At 40.8% G+C, this 17111-nt stretch overlaps 1 protein-coding gene across 2 annotated transcripts in view; it reads right to left on the bottom strand.

The window, feature by feature from the left end:
• The window catches only part of AMPH (amphiphysin), a 215033-nt gene that overhangs the window by 63599 nt on the left and 134323 nt on the right, over nucleotides 1-17111 (bottom strand). For both annotated transcript variants that reach the window (XM_060415081.1, XM_060415082.1), the window contains exons 6-10: nucleotides 11856-11963; nucleotides 10045-10130; nucleotides 5510-5585; nucleotides 4782-4864; nucleotides 721-859 (exon numbers count right to left, since the gene is read on the bottom strand). In XM_060415081.1, coding sequence (XP_060271064.1) covers nucleotides 721-859; nucleotides 4782-4864; nucleotides 5510-5585; nucleotides 10045-10130; nucleotides 11856-11963 — 492 coding nt within the window. The remainder of the gene's footprint in view (nucleotides 1-720; nucleotides 860-4781; nucleotides 4865-5509; nucleotides 5586-10044; nucleotides 10131-11855; nucleotides 11964-17111) is intronic.

Genomic DNA, 17111 nt, shown 5'->3' with positions numbered 1-17111 from the left:
GGGAAATCCCATGGACAATGGAGGCTGGCTGGCTACAGTCCATGGGGTCGCACAAGAATCAGACATGACTTCGCGAATAAACAACAAAATAAGCACTTTAGAGCTCTATCCATCATTCACATCTTTTTGCAACGATCTTTAGTTTCAACCATACACAAGAAAGCTTGAGCTGGATTAGACACTTCAAGTTTCCCCATAGGAATTTCATTTTCTCTAAAAGAAGGGATAATGAGGGTGGCTGTTTTTCTCTATGTTTGCCTTTGCTTGGCCCTTTCTGTTTCTTTCAATCACTTGGTCCATCACTTTTGCTGAGTGTGTGCACAATATGCTGTGGGTGATCCAAAAAAAAAAAAGTGAACTGACATAAACATCATGGCCATTCTTGCTCCAGGTGTTACCTAAAGACTAACAGGAGGGAGGTGGAGAAGGTAGGCTTCAACAGAGCCTTAAAAGTGCAAGATGCTGAGAAGAGGAGATCATGCGAGCCTCAGGAAGTTGAGATCGTGGAAAGAGATGTCTCAACCCACTAAAGCAGAGGGTATGTGAGGAAACATAAAAATCTGAGTAAAAAAGGGAGGTTTATTCCTTAGTGATGATCCCAATGGCCAAGGCTCACACTGAAAACTCTTGTCAATGACTGCACTCCATGGGGTTATCCCAAGTGGGGTCAGCTCAGCCTGGGTTCTTCTGGTCCCCCTCATACATGTGATATCTTCCTACCTGCGAGGGTGACCGAGGTCGGACCGGTGCAGGAGATGCAGGTGCCAACGTGTGATTGGGACTTGCTGTCGGGCTTGGGATGGGTGAAGCCTCCTCAGGTGGCGAAGGCGTCTTTGCAATACGGAGAGGACCCGAGTCGCTGAATGAACACAGAGGGTAAGTAAGGCGCTCTCTACAGAGTGGTCCTTATTTCTCAGGGGCCTTCCTTCTCACAGAAATCCTCAGGCATGACAGGCACTATTGGTTATCTACTCCCTCTTCCTGTTCATCCTGGTTATTAGTAACAGTGATGCAATAACTGGTGCCATTTATTGTCCACTGTCTGCAAGATCCCATTCATACATTACCTCTGCTGATCACAAGAACCAGTGCATAATTGTTTCCACTTTACAGGTAAGTAAAGTGGGGCACAGAGAGGACAAAAAAAATCCCTAACGTCACTGGAAAATTTTGTGGATCCAAATTCAGGCCTTAGTAGTTCAAACTCCTATTCTTTCCACTGAGCCAAATATGCCCTGTAAGAATCTTCCAAACATAAGCTGAATTAATTGAACTAATTTCACTTTTGGTTTATAAGAGAAACTTGCTATGGCATAATCTATAGCAAAACCTGCCCTGCCCCACCAAGTGATACATTGGCTATTAAAAGGCATCCCTAGGACAATGTTCATTAAGATTTGGTAGGCGTGCTTTCTGATAATATTTAGAAATTAATTCGTTGTCTCTCTTTCTACACCTTACAGCACAATAACTCGATTCAGACATGTGCAAACAAATTATATGACAGATGAGAGTCTGTAATGTTTACTGAGAGCCCATCATGCTCCTAGCCCCAGGCCAGATGCTCGTGATCAGCCCAAATGCAATGGTTAATCCACCACTGGGGACACATCCTACTCTCTAAGAACTTCTAAACTCTACAGATTGAAGGAACAAGTCTGTACCCCCAAATAAATGAGCACGTACACAGCAGAAGGGTCTACAGATTCAATGGGCTGAGGGAATGGGTCCCATGGACAGGACACGGACACACACATGATTGGAACCTTGCCAATCATGGTCTCGCCTGGGAAGCACGACCACCAATCTATGCCTAATGGAGGCCCCTCTGAGCTCACTCACCACCTCGTTCTGCGGAGGAACGTTGAAAAAAATGAAGAACATTTGTTAAGTGGTCGTGGCCCCATTTTCTCTTCATTGTATCTGATTCAGCAGCAATGAAATTTCCAGATACCGTTTTCCCCAAATAAACCTTAAACTTTTTACTTTGTATTGGGGTATGGCAGATAATGGGCTTCCCAGTGGCTCAGCTGGTAAAGAATCTGCCTGCAGTGCGGGAGACCTGGGTTCGATCCCTGGGTTGGGAAGATCCCTGGGAGAAGGGAAAGGCTACCCACTCCAGTATTTTGGCCTGGAGAATTCCACGGACTGAATAGTTCATGGAGTCACAAGAGTCAGACACAACTGAGCAACTTTCACTTTCACAGCAGATAATAACACTGGTAGTTTCAGGTGAACTGAGATGCAGCCCAGCCATACATTTACATGCATCCATTGTCCCTTCATCTCTGTATAAGGGAGCCACCTCTCCCCGTGTCCTTCCTTCCTAAATCAAATGTCACTGTGATATTCTTATTACATTTCGTTCTCAGTTTGGACACAATAGTTCTGTCCCTTTCCTGTCTTCTTTTAGGCAATGTTCTAAGACAATATACTTAATGCTCACTTAGTATAGCAGCTAGGGTAGGGACTACATGTATATCTAGACCAAACAGAATCAAATGAGAAAATTAGTTGTTTCCAGGAGTGCCGGGAGCCACCATGGGAGATCCCACCCATGACAAGGTCATGTGGAAGAGAACTGTTAAGCAAGGCTTCAGAACTCAAGGGGCTCCCTAGGCTTTCTTGAGCATCTACCCCCAAACCAGAATCTGTCTGTTGTACTATTTCATGACTTTCACCAACTCCTCTGACATTAACAGGGGGCCATTCCTGATCACCTTTCTCAGGAGAAAATTAACTTAGGGCTATAGCTAATAAGTCTCTTGGACATGAGAAAAATATTTCAAATCAAACCCCCTCTGTTAGCATTCTAGCTTGCTTGGCAGGTATATCCAGACTCTTGCAGCTACACATATGATTATTTACAGCCTCCCAACTGTGAGAGGCACGGAAAGCCTAAAACATAGAGCCTTTCAAAGAGTTAAAAGTTATTAGAGTAGTGCTGGTATAGGATATTTCATTATTGGGCCAATGCTTGTTGCTAAGTTCCCATATCTCTTATCCACTGTGCACCTGGGAGTGCATTAGTTAACATAGTTGAAAAGTAAGAAAAACAAGTGTAGCCTTGAAATTAACCACATCAGACTTTTGAGCTAATTGATTCTTTCTTATATCTCACTGCACCTTTGCTCCATGAGAAATGTAACTTGTTTAATACTTTCTGAGGCTGACATAGATTAGAAATATAAGAAAAAACATTTCAGGGGAAAATAAGTTTTCTGGTTGAACAGCCTTTATCAAAAGAGGGTCATAAAATGTTCACAGGCCTCCAAGGCCAGAAGATAATGTACACAATATTGTTTATGGGAAAGGTTTGCAGAAAAAATGCTGGTTTCGATAAAGACAAAACAGATGAAATGTTTGGGCTGACTCTGTATGACTTTTCATCTTTCATTTCCCTCTATGTATAAGACAAGGTATATAAGTACCTTTTAAAATAAAGCTATTGGGCCTCGCTTGAAGAAGCTTGGTCACCCCATGTTTTTCTTTTTTTCTCTTTTTTTCTCTCTTACTTTCTTTTTCAGGCTGATCCCTTGGAACACAGAGGCTCTCTGCATTCACTTTTCTGCCTAGGCTTCTAAGACTTTATTAGCTTTCTATGTAAACCAAGGAATATCAGCCTCTTTCTCTCCTCTATTTTCTTATCTACAATATTCTTTCCTTATCTCTCTCTAAATCATCTGCCAACACTGTTTTTCCTTCAGGTTCCCCTGGATCCTGTGGGGGCTGGACCCTGGCACTGGAGGTTCCAAACACTAATACGTGGAGGTGGCAGTGCCTGTGTAAGAGCATTGTGTTTTTATAAATGCATGGGTATGCGGGTATACATTGATGGATGCTAAAATCATAAACATAGAATGTCAGGACTGTGTTATTTCCTTACAAGTTGTTTAGTTCAATAGCATATTTTTATTTCAATTGATTTTAAAAAAGAGCCCTTTATCCAGAAATATTATTGAACTTCCTCCAGGAAGGCAGAGCAAATTAACTGCAGAATCAGAAAACTGAAATTTGAGTCCTCTGAATTCCAACCCAAGCCTCACTAGCCTGAGTACATAATGCCTGAGAAGGACGGATAATAGGGATTCCCAAATCATAAGAGTAAGATGCTGTGAATCCAAACCCTGGCACTGTAGACGATTCATCTACAGATTACTGAGCCTTTGGTACATCTGACAGGCACACTCAAAATAAAAACAAACCAGTGTTCAACAAAACCCAAACAATGCAGTGTTTGCAAGGTCAAGTTAGGAGGGAAGATGATGGTGAGGTCTCACTTACTTCCTTTTGCCTCTCCCAAAAAAGATTCGTTAAAGGTATCAACACCAATATATTGGGTTGGCCAAAAAGTTCGTAATGTATGATGTTATTGAAAAATTCATAATATGGTAATAGAAAAACCTGAATGAGATTTTTGGCCAACCCAATAAATAACAAGACTAAATTGTTGTGGGTTCAGGGAATTCTCTTCCTCTCCAAATAAAGTAACAAGTGCACAACTAGAATTTGTATGCAAGAAATTGACATTATAGCTGGAAAGCAAAAAGAGGTAGATAGCACTCTGCAGTGACAAAAGTCCATGAGGATACATCTGAAGGCTAACAGTCAATGTAAAAGCACAGAACTAAGTTCTGGTATCACCCTCTGGATGGAAAAATTCCTTGATTTTAGATCTTTGTAGGATGAGTGAAAGATGCTGGTACAGGCTGTAGAAATTGCAACAATTTTTGCCTTAAAGGTATACACACATGAACTTGGCTCTCACGACCATGGCCTACCTGGGAGCTCCTTGAATGGTGAAGGCCTTGTCAGCATGCTGGTCGCCCAGTTTCGTCATCACTTCATACAGTTTGTGGCAAAGCTAGGAAGACAGATGTCCTTTCTCTATTAATTTTAAGTCATTCTGCTGCAAATTCAGGCTACTGCCCCCAGGAAGGAATTGTTTATGGAAACATTAACAATCTTATGATAGCATGGATGGTCTCAGACTAATTTAATGTCTGAACTGGGTCCAATTTAAAATTCATGTCAAAACTCTAAGGCCACAAACACAAATTAACATATATATGAACCAGAATATAGAGGAGAAAACACACACTTACTACTTACATTAGATTCTATTAGAGATAAAGTGATACAACCACCCTGTTGCACTAAGAAAATATTACTCAATGACGCAAATGCTGACTATCTATTTGGAGACCAATTTTTCCTCAGGCTAAAGACTTGAAAATCCAACTTTAAAAACTGACTGAAAAAATAAAAAAAGATTTTATGATTGTAACAAGTAGGCAGGGGTTCATGAAAGCACAAATTGAACCAGATTTATAGAAACATGCAGCCACCACAAAACAATGTAGAAATATTACTGAGAGTCAAAACACACTATTAAAAGAAACATGAAAGAGAGTAAATTCTTTGCCTAATGTATGCCATTGCATTTGCTTCCAGAATAAATGTTCATTTACTTTATATTCCATATGGAAAAATAATCATCATTACTCACCACTGCGATTTCCTTATGAAACTTGGCTTCTAGGCTGGAGACATTTTTGAAAGTATTGACATAAAATCCAACTCGTCTACCATGTGGAAATACAAAGAGGAAAGAAGAGAAAGACTAATCAGCAAAACTGTGTTTTGAATGGCTATTACATATATTAAAAAACAGATTTTCTTTACATAATTTTGAGTAACACTAGATTAAATAAAAATACTTAACCCAAAGTAGGTCCAACCTTTCCTGATCCGTTAATGAACAAAAATATCATCTTTCGGTGTAGAACACAGTCTTTCCTGATATCTGGTTAATACCCAAACAAACATTTCTCACACTTTAATGTACACCAAGATCACTTGGCGATTTGTTTCCAATTTAACAGGTCTGAGATGTGTGTGTGTGTTAGTTGCTCAGTTGTGTTCCACTCTGTGTGACCCCATTTACACAGAGTAGTAGCCGCCAGGCTCCTCTGTCCTTGGAATTCTTGAGGCAAGAATACTAGAGTGGGTTGTCATTCCCTTCTCCAGGGGATCTTCCCAACCCAACGATCAAACCCAGGTCTCCTGCATTGCAGGCAAACTCTACCATCTGAGTCACCAGGGAACCTCAGGTCTGCGATGAATTTCTAACAAGTTCTATGTGATACTGATGCTGCTGGTTCAGAACCAGTGATTCTAGAATCACTGCCCTAAGAATTTGTGTTTTAGATATGTACTTTGTAAAGATTTTGAGATAGAGAAGTCTATTATGAACATATGCTTCATTCATACTGCTGAGAGAAAGAAGCAGATTTCAAAACAGTATGTGAATGTTCACATTAATACAAATGGCCACACAAGATAAAATACCAAAATCTAGCAGTTTTGGATAGAAACAGCTGAAGGAACTAAGAAGAGGGTAGGATGGGCCCTGTGCCAGCTGTAAACATCTGCTTGAGAGGCTAAACAGGCTGCCATGAAGAAGGATCAGATTTAAATAGACGGTGGGTACAGATGGGGAAGGGGGCGGTAGCTGAAGTAGCGATTAGTCATTCAGTCATGTCCGACTCTTTGCAACCCTGTGGACTATAGCCCACCAGGATCCTCTATCCATGGGATTTTTTAGGGCGAATACTGGAGCGGGTTGCCATTTCCTCTTCCAGGGGATCTCCTCGACTCAGGGACTGATCCTGCATCTCCTGTGTTTGCTGTATTGCAAGTGGATTCTTTACCTGCTGAGCCATGGTGGAAGCCCAGCTGAAGTTGGTGGTGGTTATTGTTTTATTTGCATCAATGTTTAACTATACTAAACAAAACCCTAATGAAGATCTATGAAATGAACTCTGTGTCCAGCTTACTGTTTCCTCAGAATAAGCTTCTTGACTGTAAACACCGGGTGAAAGGTACAGAGAAGAGCAGTTTTGATGGGTGCTGCTGACCAGCTTCCCTATGCAAGGCCCCTTGACATAAAACGTCTGTAAATATGCTGGGAAAGAGTTAGGATCTCACCTGCTTTTAAATTATCTTCCATTAAGGAAAGCTGAGTTAATCCTTTTTTGTTCCTTTATCTATTGCCCATTTGAATTTGCTTGTTTATTTCTTGGAGCTTGTTTTATTCTTATTATTCATACAGAATTTTCTACTAGAAGCAGCAAAAACAAGAATTCCCATTCCTCTGTCTTTAAATTGCTTCCTGATACACAGCTTGTTTATTTCAATGATTATTTAGAAAAATAATTGGCATAGTACTAGTAAGAAACACCTTATTTAGAATGACTAGACAAACATCTATGATTTTCTAAGATTTTGTTTCCTTTGAGAACTCAGAAATCAAATCAACAAGGATGTATTTAATTTTGGGAAAAAAAATGTTCAGTAGTTTTGATGCCACTTATCATATAGTGATTCTCTCCTATTTATGAAGTCAGAGATTCTATCAAACAGGAACTGCCTTTGGCTAGTTCACAAGAACAGACTCAGCACCTAATAACAGTTGGCACAGAACAGGCGATGCAGTAAATATTCCATGAATGAATGAGCGAACGGATAAGCAGATTAACAAACCAGTGAGCGAACAAATTTGGCACTCATTCTACTGGAAGAACACACTCTGACTATAACCTTGACTTACAAAACACTGGTGTTGTCAGCAGTAAAATATACACCCACAAAGAGTACCAGGCTCTGAATTTTGATATTATCTGCTGTCAGGTATTCTGATAATATCAGCTATAAAATAAGGATTCATTTCACAAGCTCTTCATCAACAAGGGATCTGAGACATTACCATTTCCCCAAAGTACTTGTCTGAGGCATCCTCAGGGCCCTTCTGGTTAGCTGTTAAGACCCACTTAATTTCTTCATTAAGAGGTTTCTTTGTTCTTGGAAACCATGGAAAAAATGTTCAGTAGTGAACATTACTGTTAACATTAGTTAACAGCTGAGCCTACTGCAGTCCCAGAATGCAGGCCAGGGCACTCTCCTCTCTCCCCTGAGGGAACCTGTCTCGCCCCAGTGAGCTGGTCACTGCTTCCGCCTGAGCCCCCTTCAATGGAAGACGCATGCACTGTCTATGAGTCTGTTTTACACATATGTTCATTCGTGCCATATTTTAGAGTCTACACTTCAGTGATATCATATGGTATCTGGCTTTCTCACTTACTTCACTTAGTATGATAATCTCCAGGTGCACCTACGTTGCTGCAATTTTGCATTATTTTGTTCTCTTTTGGCTGAGTAGTATTCCATTGTATACACATACCATATCTTTACCCATTCCTCTGCTGATGGACATTCAGGTTGTTTCCATGTCTTAGCTATTGTGAATAGTGCAGCTATGAACATAGGGGTGCATGTATCTTTTTGAATTATAGTTCTGTCCAGGAGTGGGACTGCTGGATCATATAGTAAATCTATTTTTAATTTTTTGAGGGACCTCTATACTGTTTTCCATAGCAGCTGCATCAATTTACAATCTCACCAATAAGGTAGGAGGATTCCCTGTCCTCCACATCCTAACCAAGATTTCGAATTTTACTTAAAGCAGTGTTGCATGACAAGCACAATCCCGTTTATTCAGGGTGGCAGCATGGGTGTGCTGATGAAAACTGAGACATAAGGCACCACTTCACCCAACAACTTCTTGGTTCTACCACTAAATGGGAAAACTGAAGTTAACGGAATGAGAAATGCAGAGTACCCATAAAAAAGAATACTGGAGAATGGAAAGAGACACATGTACCCCAATGTTCACTGCAGCACTATTTATAATAGCCAGGACATGGAAACAACCTAGATGTCCATCAGCAGATGAATGGATAAGAAAGCTGTGATACATATACACAATGGAGTATTACTCAGCCATTAAAAAGAATACATTTGAATCAGTTCTAATGAGGTGGATGAAACTGGAGCTGATTATACAGAGTGAAGTAAGCCAGAAAGAAAAACACCAATACAGTATACTAACACATACATATGGAATTTAGAAAGATGGTAATGATAACCCTGTATGTGAAACAGCGAAAGAGACACAGATGTATAGAACAGACTTTTAGACTCTGAGGGAGAGGGAGAGGGTGGGATGATTTGGGAGAATGGCACTGAAACATGTATACTATCATGTAAGAAACAAATCGCCAGTCTATGTTCAATGCAGGATACAGGATGCTTGGGGCTGGTACACGGGGATGACCCAGAGAGATGATATGGGGTGGAAGGTGGGAGGGGGTTCAGGATTGGGAATTCATGTACACCCGTGGCGGATTCATGTCAATGTATGGCAAAACCAATACAGTATTGTAAAGTTAAATAAAGTAAAAATAGAAATTAAAAAAAGAAAAGAATACTGGATGCTTGGGGCTGGTGCACTGAGATGACCCAGAGGGATGGTGTGGGGAGGGAGGAGGGAGGGGGGTTCAGAATGGGGAGCACATGTATACCTGTGGCGGATTCATGTTGATGTATGGCAAAACCAATACAATATTATAAAGTAATTAACCTCCAATTAAAATAAATAAATTTCCATTTTAAAAAAATTTTAGTAAAAAAAAATAAAGTCTATAAATAACCAAAAAAAAGACTATTTCATTTATAAAATAAGAATGAAGCTCAGATTAACAGGTGAGAGCTGACAGCAGAGGTTTCACATAAAAGACAGAGACTAGATGACCCCTTGATATAAAAAGTTCTTCCAAGGGTTAAAAATTTATCCTTTAAATTTCAAGGTTAAGGATAGTCCTCCTAATGCCTCTAAATGAGATTTGTATCTCTACTTGAAATAAAAGTCTAAAACAGTGCTGTCCAATGTGGTAGCTAACCAAATTGGGTTATTTAAATTTAAATGAATTAAAACAAAATAACATAAATTTAAAATTCAGTTCCCAGGTCATACTAAACATATTTCAAGTGCTCAAGGTCAACCATATGTGGTAAGAAGCTACCATATCGTAAATTACAGATTGTCGAACACTTCTACTGGACAGTGAGTGCTAAAGCGTCACAGGAAATGACAAGTAATATTCACTATTCCTGAACTTATAACATATACAGAACCATCTTTACCTTGACCACAGTGATGGTAACTCTTCTTGTAAGTCAACGTTAAACTCTTCAAACACTTTCTGTGCTTTCTGAAATTCCTCTTCTGCCTAGAAATGACACATAACATGTTTACACTGAAACATCACATGCATACCACACTTCTAGACACAACAACATTTAATATAAAATAGAAATAGCTTTACAGCATCCTGGAACATTTTGGAAAGGAGAAAAATCTGGTTAAAATCCACATGATCATTTTCAATAAAAGATTCGTTACGATGGTTGCTCGTGCAGTCTCTGGCAGATTCACTCATTCTACAAAACTGCACTAACTGCCTGTCACATACGCTGTTACATGCTCTGCTTGGGGTACTGGGCCAGGATGCTTCCCAGGAAATTCCCTGTCTAGTGGGCAGTCTAAGTAACTACACTATCAGAGAAGGCTTATAAGCTATTATGGAGCATGCCATTAAGAAAGACAGTGCAAGAATTAGAGAAGGTTCCATGGAAAAGGTGATATTTTAACTTGATACTGAATCTTGAACAGTGAGCACCTGTTTGCTAATGAAGTGGTGGGGAATGGTGGACAACACATAAGGTGGAGTTGCCTGCGTTGAGATTCTCATTCACTTACCATGTGGACTTTCTTTACCACCTTTCTGTACCTAACATCCATAAATGAACATAGCAATGTCCACCTCACAGGTGTTGTGAGTATTAAGGAAAGTGGATGTAAATAAAGTGCTGAACACAGTGCCTTGCTTCTCAGTGGCCTGATATGAAACTCAGCTCCTACAGTGACTGCTTAGGAGCCAGTGTGTAGGTCATAGAAGCTCCAGATTAGGATGTTTGTGTGGAGGAAGAAAGCAGGGGAAAGAAGACTTGAAAGCTAACAAGATGGAGAGGTGAGTCAGAAACCAGCTGTGAAGGTTGCATAGGCCATGCTAAGGCATTTACAACTTTTTGACAGGCAATGGGAGCCATTAAAAGACTGAATAATTGGAGAAATTCGATCTGGGTACATTCAGTAGAAAGGTGATCCAGGAAGCTGCATGTGGGAAGATGGGGGGAGACAAGACTGGAAGCCAAGAGAGAAGTTAGTAGGTGTCTCCAATGAGCTGTCAGTGACTGGAGACATACATGGAGAAAGCTCTGGAAATGGGTTCTTTCAAAGAAAATGAATGTCAAGCAATTGTAGCACACATCTGTACTCTCAAGCACAAGTTACGCCTGAGAATTTCATACTTGATTTCCCAGTTGAATCTTCATTTTGGCATCAAGTATGGACCACAGCAGGTTTCCCAGGTGACGCTAGTGGTCAAGAACCCACCTGCCAGTGCAGGAGACATAGAGACGTGGGTTTGATCCCTGGGTCGGGAAGATCCCCTGGAGGAGGACGTGGTAACCCACTCCAGCATTATTGCCTGGAGAATCCCACAGAGAGAGGAGCCTGGCAGGCTACAGTGTCTCAAAAAATGTTTCAAAAAGTTGGACACGACTGAGCGACTTAGCATGCACACACATGGACCACGGTGACATAGAGTGTAAGGACACATTACTTTATATGATCAGGCAGCACTGTCAGGGGGAAACATTTATTATGATGAAAATGTGTGAGTCACTGCCACCCAAGTGAATTCTACCAAGGACCTGAAAACCCTTAGTGTAACTTACAAGATTATAGACAGCAGCCCACAAGACCCATATTTCAATTTTTAAATTCTGTCCTGATTCCAGTCTCCGTGAGAAAAGAGAGATTTCGTTTCAGAAGCAAAGTTGCTTAGGTCATAGATTACAGAGACTGGTAACAACAGTGGATTGGTCCCTACCTTAGAGATGCGACTCTCATCCTTCCTCTTGGAACTCTGCAGAGCTTCCAGATGATGGCGGGCACTGTCGTAGTCCACCAGCTTCCGGCTGCGCTTGGCGATACGATTCTGCCAATGGAGAAACATAAGCACTAAGAGAGAGACACAGTCACAGATTCTCTTCTTGACTGCCAAAGCACTTTCCTTGTCCAGAGTAGCTGGAGATCGAAGTGAACCAGAATTTCAGTAGACAGATGATTGCTAGAAATCAAACTACTGTCTTCGATCCTCTGTGTGAAGGTGTGTGTGTCTGTGTGCATTCAGTCATGTCCATTTCTTTGTGACGTCATGGACTGTAGCCTGCCAGGCTCCTCTGTCCATGGAATTTTCCAGGCAAGAATACTGGAGTGGGTTGCCATTTCCTACTCCAGGGCATCTTCCTCAACCAGGGATAGAAACCGAGTCTCTTGCACCTTCTGCATTGGCAGGCAGATTCCTTACCACTAGGGATTTGTGTGGCTACCATTAGGTAAATACCTCCCTTCTGATAATAATTAGAACAATCATTAAGAGCTGAAGGCAGAATTTGCAAAGACCAGAGAAATTCCAGAATTGGTGGAGGAAAGCACATCAACCTATACTCTCTATTAGTCTTTATTCTAAACCTTTTAATGTTCCATTTTAAAGACAGTCAAAGACTGTGTTAGGATTTGCTTTTATAATTCTAATAGCACTCACACTAACAGCAGTTCTATAAATCCTAAGAAACCCTTTTTTCCTAGAAGTGTTTGACAACCCTTTTGTTTGTTAGAAATATCTGAGGAGCTTTAAGAATATATTGATTCCTAGAGACTTTCACTTCTAGTTAGGCTATAGAGAGCTGCAAAGAACATTACTCCCATACTAACACGAAAAAAATATCTGGATAGTCTATAAAAACATAAATTGTCTTGACTGTATCAGAGACATAAACTCACAAGCCAATAAAGCCATCTGAATCCCAAAGAGGGACGAGTCCCTGTAGGGAGAGATGAGACACAAAAACCATTTCACCTTTGGCAGTTAAAAGCTGTTGCCAACCCAATACAAGCGGACAAGTTCAGTTCAGTTCAGTCACTCAGTCATGTCCAACTCTTTGCAACCCCATGAACTGCACCATGACAGGCCTCCCTGTCCATCCTGGAGTTGACTCAAACTAATGTCCATTGAGTCTGTGATGCCATCCAACCAACTCATCCTCTGTCATCCCCTTCTTCTTCTGCCTGCAATCTTTCCCACCATCAGGGTCTTTTCAAATGAGTCAGTTCTTCACATCGAGTGGCCAAAGCATTGGAGTTTCAGCTTCAGCATCAGTCCTTCCAGTGAATAATCAGGACTGATTTCCTTTAGGAAATGGACAAGAGATCAGCTAAAATTTTAACAAATTGTTAAAGATTCACTGTGGGCTAAGGTGTCAGTTTGGAATAATAGCTGGGTGTTCAAGACACAGGGGAGGGACTTCCCAGTGGCTAAGACTCCATGCTCCTAACGTAGGGGGCCCAGGTTCAATCCTTGGTCAGGGAACTAGACCCCACATGCTGCAATTAAGAATTTCACAGGCTGCAGGTAAGAGTTCGAATGCTGCAACTAAAGATTCTGTGTACTGCAACTAAGACCCAGCACAGCCGAAAAATAAAAAGACATGAGGGTAACTTGCACTTATGAGCAAGCTCTCACCTAGGGCTTCCAATGGATTCTATCAGAGTTTGGGGAACAAGACATCCCCTTGCAGTACAGGTGACAATGAGGTGATCTCTGACTGCCAAGGGGTAGAGAGAAAGCCCTGCCTCTTTCCTAGCTCATTTTTCTATTTACAAAGCAAAAGCTTTATGCCACTTGAGAAGGAAACAACAGATCTTCATGTCCAGAGACACCAGGCAGAGATCCTCCATTCTGGGGAAGAAGCAGAAGCAAAACCAAACTAACCCTGGGAAGGGACAGGAATCCCCCGGGTCCATCAGTTCAGTTCAGTTTAGTCACTCAGTCATGTCCAACTCTTTGTGACCCCATGGACTGCAGCAAGCCAGGCTTCCCTGTCCATCACCAACTCCCGGAGTCCACCCAAATCCATATCCATTGAGTTAGTGATGCCATCCAGCCATCTCATTCTCTGTCATCCCCTTCTCCTCCCATCCTCAATCCCTCCCAACATCAGGGTCTTTTCAAATGAGTCAGCTCTTCCCATCAGGTGGCCAAAATATTGGAGCTTCAGCTTCAACATCAGTCCTCCCAATGAACACCCAGGACTAATCTCCTTTAGAATGGACTGGTTGGATATCCTTGCAGTCCAAGGGACTCTCAAGAGTCTTCTCCAACACCACTCTTCAAAAACATCAATTCTTCGGCACTAAGCTGTCTTTATAACCAACTCTCACATCCATACATGACCACAGGAAAAACCATAGCCTTGACTAGATGGACCTTTGTTGGCAAAGTAATATCTCTGCTTTTGAATATGCTATCTAGGTTGGTCATAACTTTCCTTCCAAGGAGTAAGTGTCTTTTAATTTCACGGCTGCAATCACCATCTGCAGTGATTTTGGAGCCCAAAAAATAAAGTCAGTCACTGCTTCCACTGTTTCTCCAACTATTTCCCATGAAGTAATGGGACCAGATGTCACGATCTTTGTTTTCTGAATGTTGAGCTTTAAGTCAACATTTTCACTCTCCTCTTTCACTTTCATCAGGAAGCTTTTAGTTCCTCTTCACTTTCTGCCATAAGGGTGGTGTCATCTGCATATCTGAGGTTATTGATGTTTCTCCCAGCAATCTTGATTCCAGCTTGTGCTTCTTCCAGCCCAGCGTTTCTCATGATGTACTCTGCATATAAGTTAAATAAGCAGGGTGACAATATACAGCCTTGATGTACTCCTTTTCCTATTTGGAACCAGTCTGTTGTTCATTGTCCAGATCTAACTGTTGTTTCCTGACCTGCATATAGGTTTCTCAAGAGGTAGGTCAGGTGGTCTGGTATTCCCATGTCTTTCAGAATTTTCCAGTTTATTGTGATCCACACAGTCAAAGGCTTTGGCATAGTCAATAAAGCAGAAATAGATGTTTTTCTGGAACTTTTGCTTTTTAAATGATCCAGCAGCTGTTGGCAATTTGATCTCTGGTTCCTTTGCCTTTTCTAAAACCAGCTTGAACATCTGGAAGTTCACGGTTCATGTATTGCTGAATCCTGGCTTGGAGAATTTTAAACATTACTTTACTAGTGTGTGAGATGAGTGCAATTGTGCAGTAGTTTGAACATTCTTTGGCATTGCCTTTCTTTGGGACTGGAACGAAAACTGACTCTTTCCAGCCCTGTGGCCACTGCTGAGTTTTTCAAATTTGCTGGCATATTGAGTGCAGCACTTCTACAGCATCATCTTTCAGGATGTGAAATAGCTCAACTGGAATCCCATCACCTCCACTAGCTTTGTTCGTAGTGATGCTTCCTAAGGCCACTTGACTTCACATTCCAGGATGTCTGGCTCTAGGTGAGTGATCACACCATCATGATTATCTGGGTCGTGAAGATCTTTTTTGTACAATTCTTCCATGTATTCTTGCCACCTCTTCTTAACATCTTCTGCTTCTGTTAGGTCCCTACCATTTCTGTCCTTTACTGAGCCCATCTTTGCATGAAATGTTCCCTTGGTATCTCTAATTTTCATGAAGAGATCTCTAGCCTTTCCCATACTATTGTTTCCCCAGGTCCATATGATATATTCAAAAATAACTGCAATACACAGAAAGGTGGGAGGAAAAAAAGTCTCAACCCATAGGGGAGGAACATAAAACATTCTTTGGGGACTTCCCTGGTGGTTTAGTGGCTAAAGCTTGGAATTCCCAACACAGGAGGCTTGCGTTCAATCCCTGATTAGGGACCTGAATCCCACACGCCACTACTAGGAGTCTGCATGTCACAATAAAGATTGAAGATTTCACATGCCACAACTGGGATCCGGCATAGCCAAATAAAGAAAGAAAGAAATATTTTAAAAATAAAAACTTCTTGGACCTAAGATCTGACTTCTATAACAAGAAGAGGTTTGATCTCACTTGGGCAGAAGCAGCAAAGTCCTGCTTAGACCAATCACATATGTGAAACTGACTCATACCTAAGACAGACCAGAAAAGGATAACATAAATAGCCCTGCCCCACTCCAAGTCCACCACTGAATAACAAGAAATTGCTGCTTACCACTGGAGGAAGGATAAGCGTATGGGTAGAAAGCCCCTCTGCAATACAGGCACACAAGGACTCCTGAAATCTGATGGGGAATGGGAACACTAATAAAAACTCTCGCATGCAAGGGCCCACCCAATGTGGGTCAAAGAGGCAAATACTGGACTTGAACTCAAGAGTCTGAAAATATTATAGATGTTAGACTATACGCTCAAGGCATTAGCAGCTCAGTTCTAGAGGAATTTGAAAGCGAAGGTGCACTGAAAGTAACAATATCAACAATGAAACTGAAATCCAGCTCAAGTTTCAATTAGCTCTTACATTAACAGCTTGACAACAAAGAATGCCCACTTTCAGGCATAAATATTATTTCAGTCTTCACTCTTCCATACATGGAGTCTGGCATTCAATCAAAGATTTTGAAACACATACATTAAAAAAATAAAAATAAACAAAAAAGGCCCATGAGAAAGGACAAAGCAATCAACAGAAACAAACTCAAACATGATCCAGATGTTGGAAGTATCCATCAGTAATTTTAAAATAACTATGACTAATATGTTAAAGTATCTAGTTGGAAAAGGTAGACAAAATACATAAACTGGTAATTTCAGCAGATACATGGAAACAGTTGAATGAAAATCAAATGGAAATGCTAAAAACCAAAAAAATTATATATCAGAGAGGATACATTTGTTCACTAGACATAAAATAGTTGAAAGAAACTGTACAGTTGAAGGTAAGTCAAGAGAAATTATTCTCATTAAACCACAAGGAGAAAAAAATTTAAAAATAAAAAACAGAATCAAGCACAAAAGGCCTCTAATAGAATATCAAATAGTCTAACAGTGTAAATTTCTCATCTCAAAAAGAGACGAGAACAAGAGTCAGAAGAAACATTTGAAGAAATAATGGCTGAGAATTTTATGAAATAAGGAAGCCACCAAAATTCAGTTCCAAGAAACTCACAGAATCCCAAGAGAGAAAGATACCAAACAAGACAGAGCCAGCTATATCATAGCCAAACTGTTCAAAATCAAGAATAAAGAAAAACACCAAATACA

This window comes from Ovis aries, chromosome 4 (assembly GCF_016772045.2).
Source record: "Ovis aries strain OAR_USU_Benz2616 breed Rambouillet chromosome 4, ARS-UI_Ramb_v3.0, whole genome shotgun sequence".
Lineage (NCBI taxonomy): Eukaryota > Metazoa > Chordata > Mammalia > Artiodactyla > Bovidae > Ovis > Ovis aries.
Note: the sequence above shows the minus strand (reverse complement) of the source record. Positions and strands in the feature narration are given on the sequence as shown.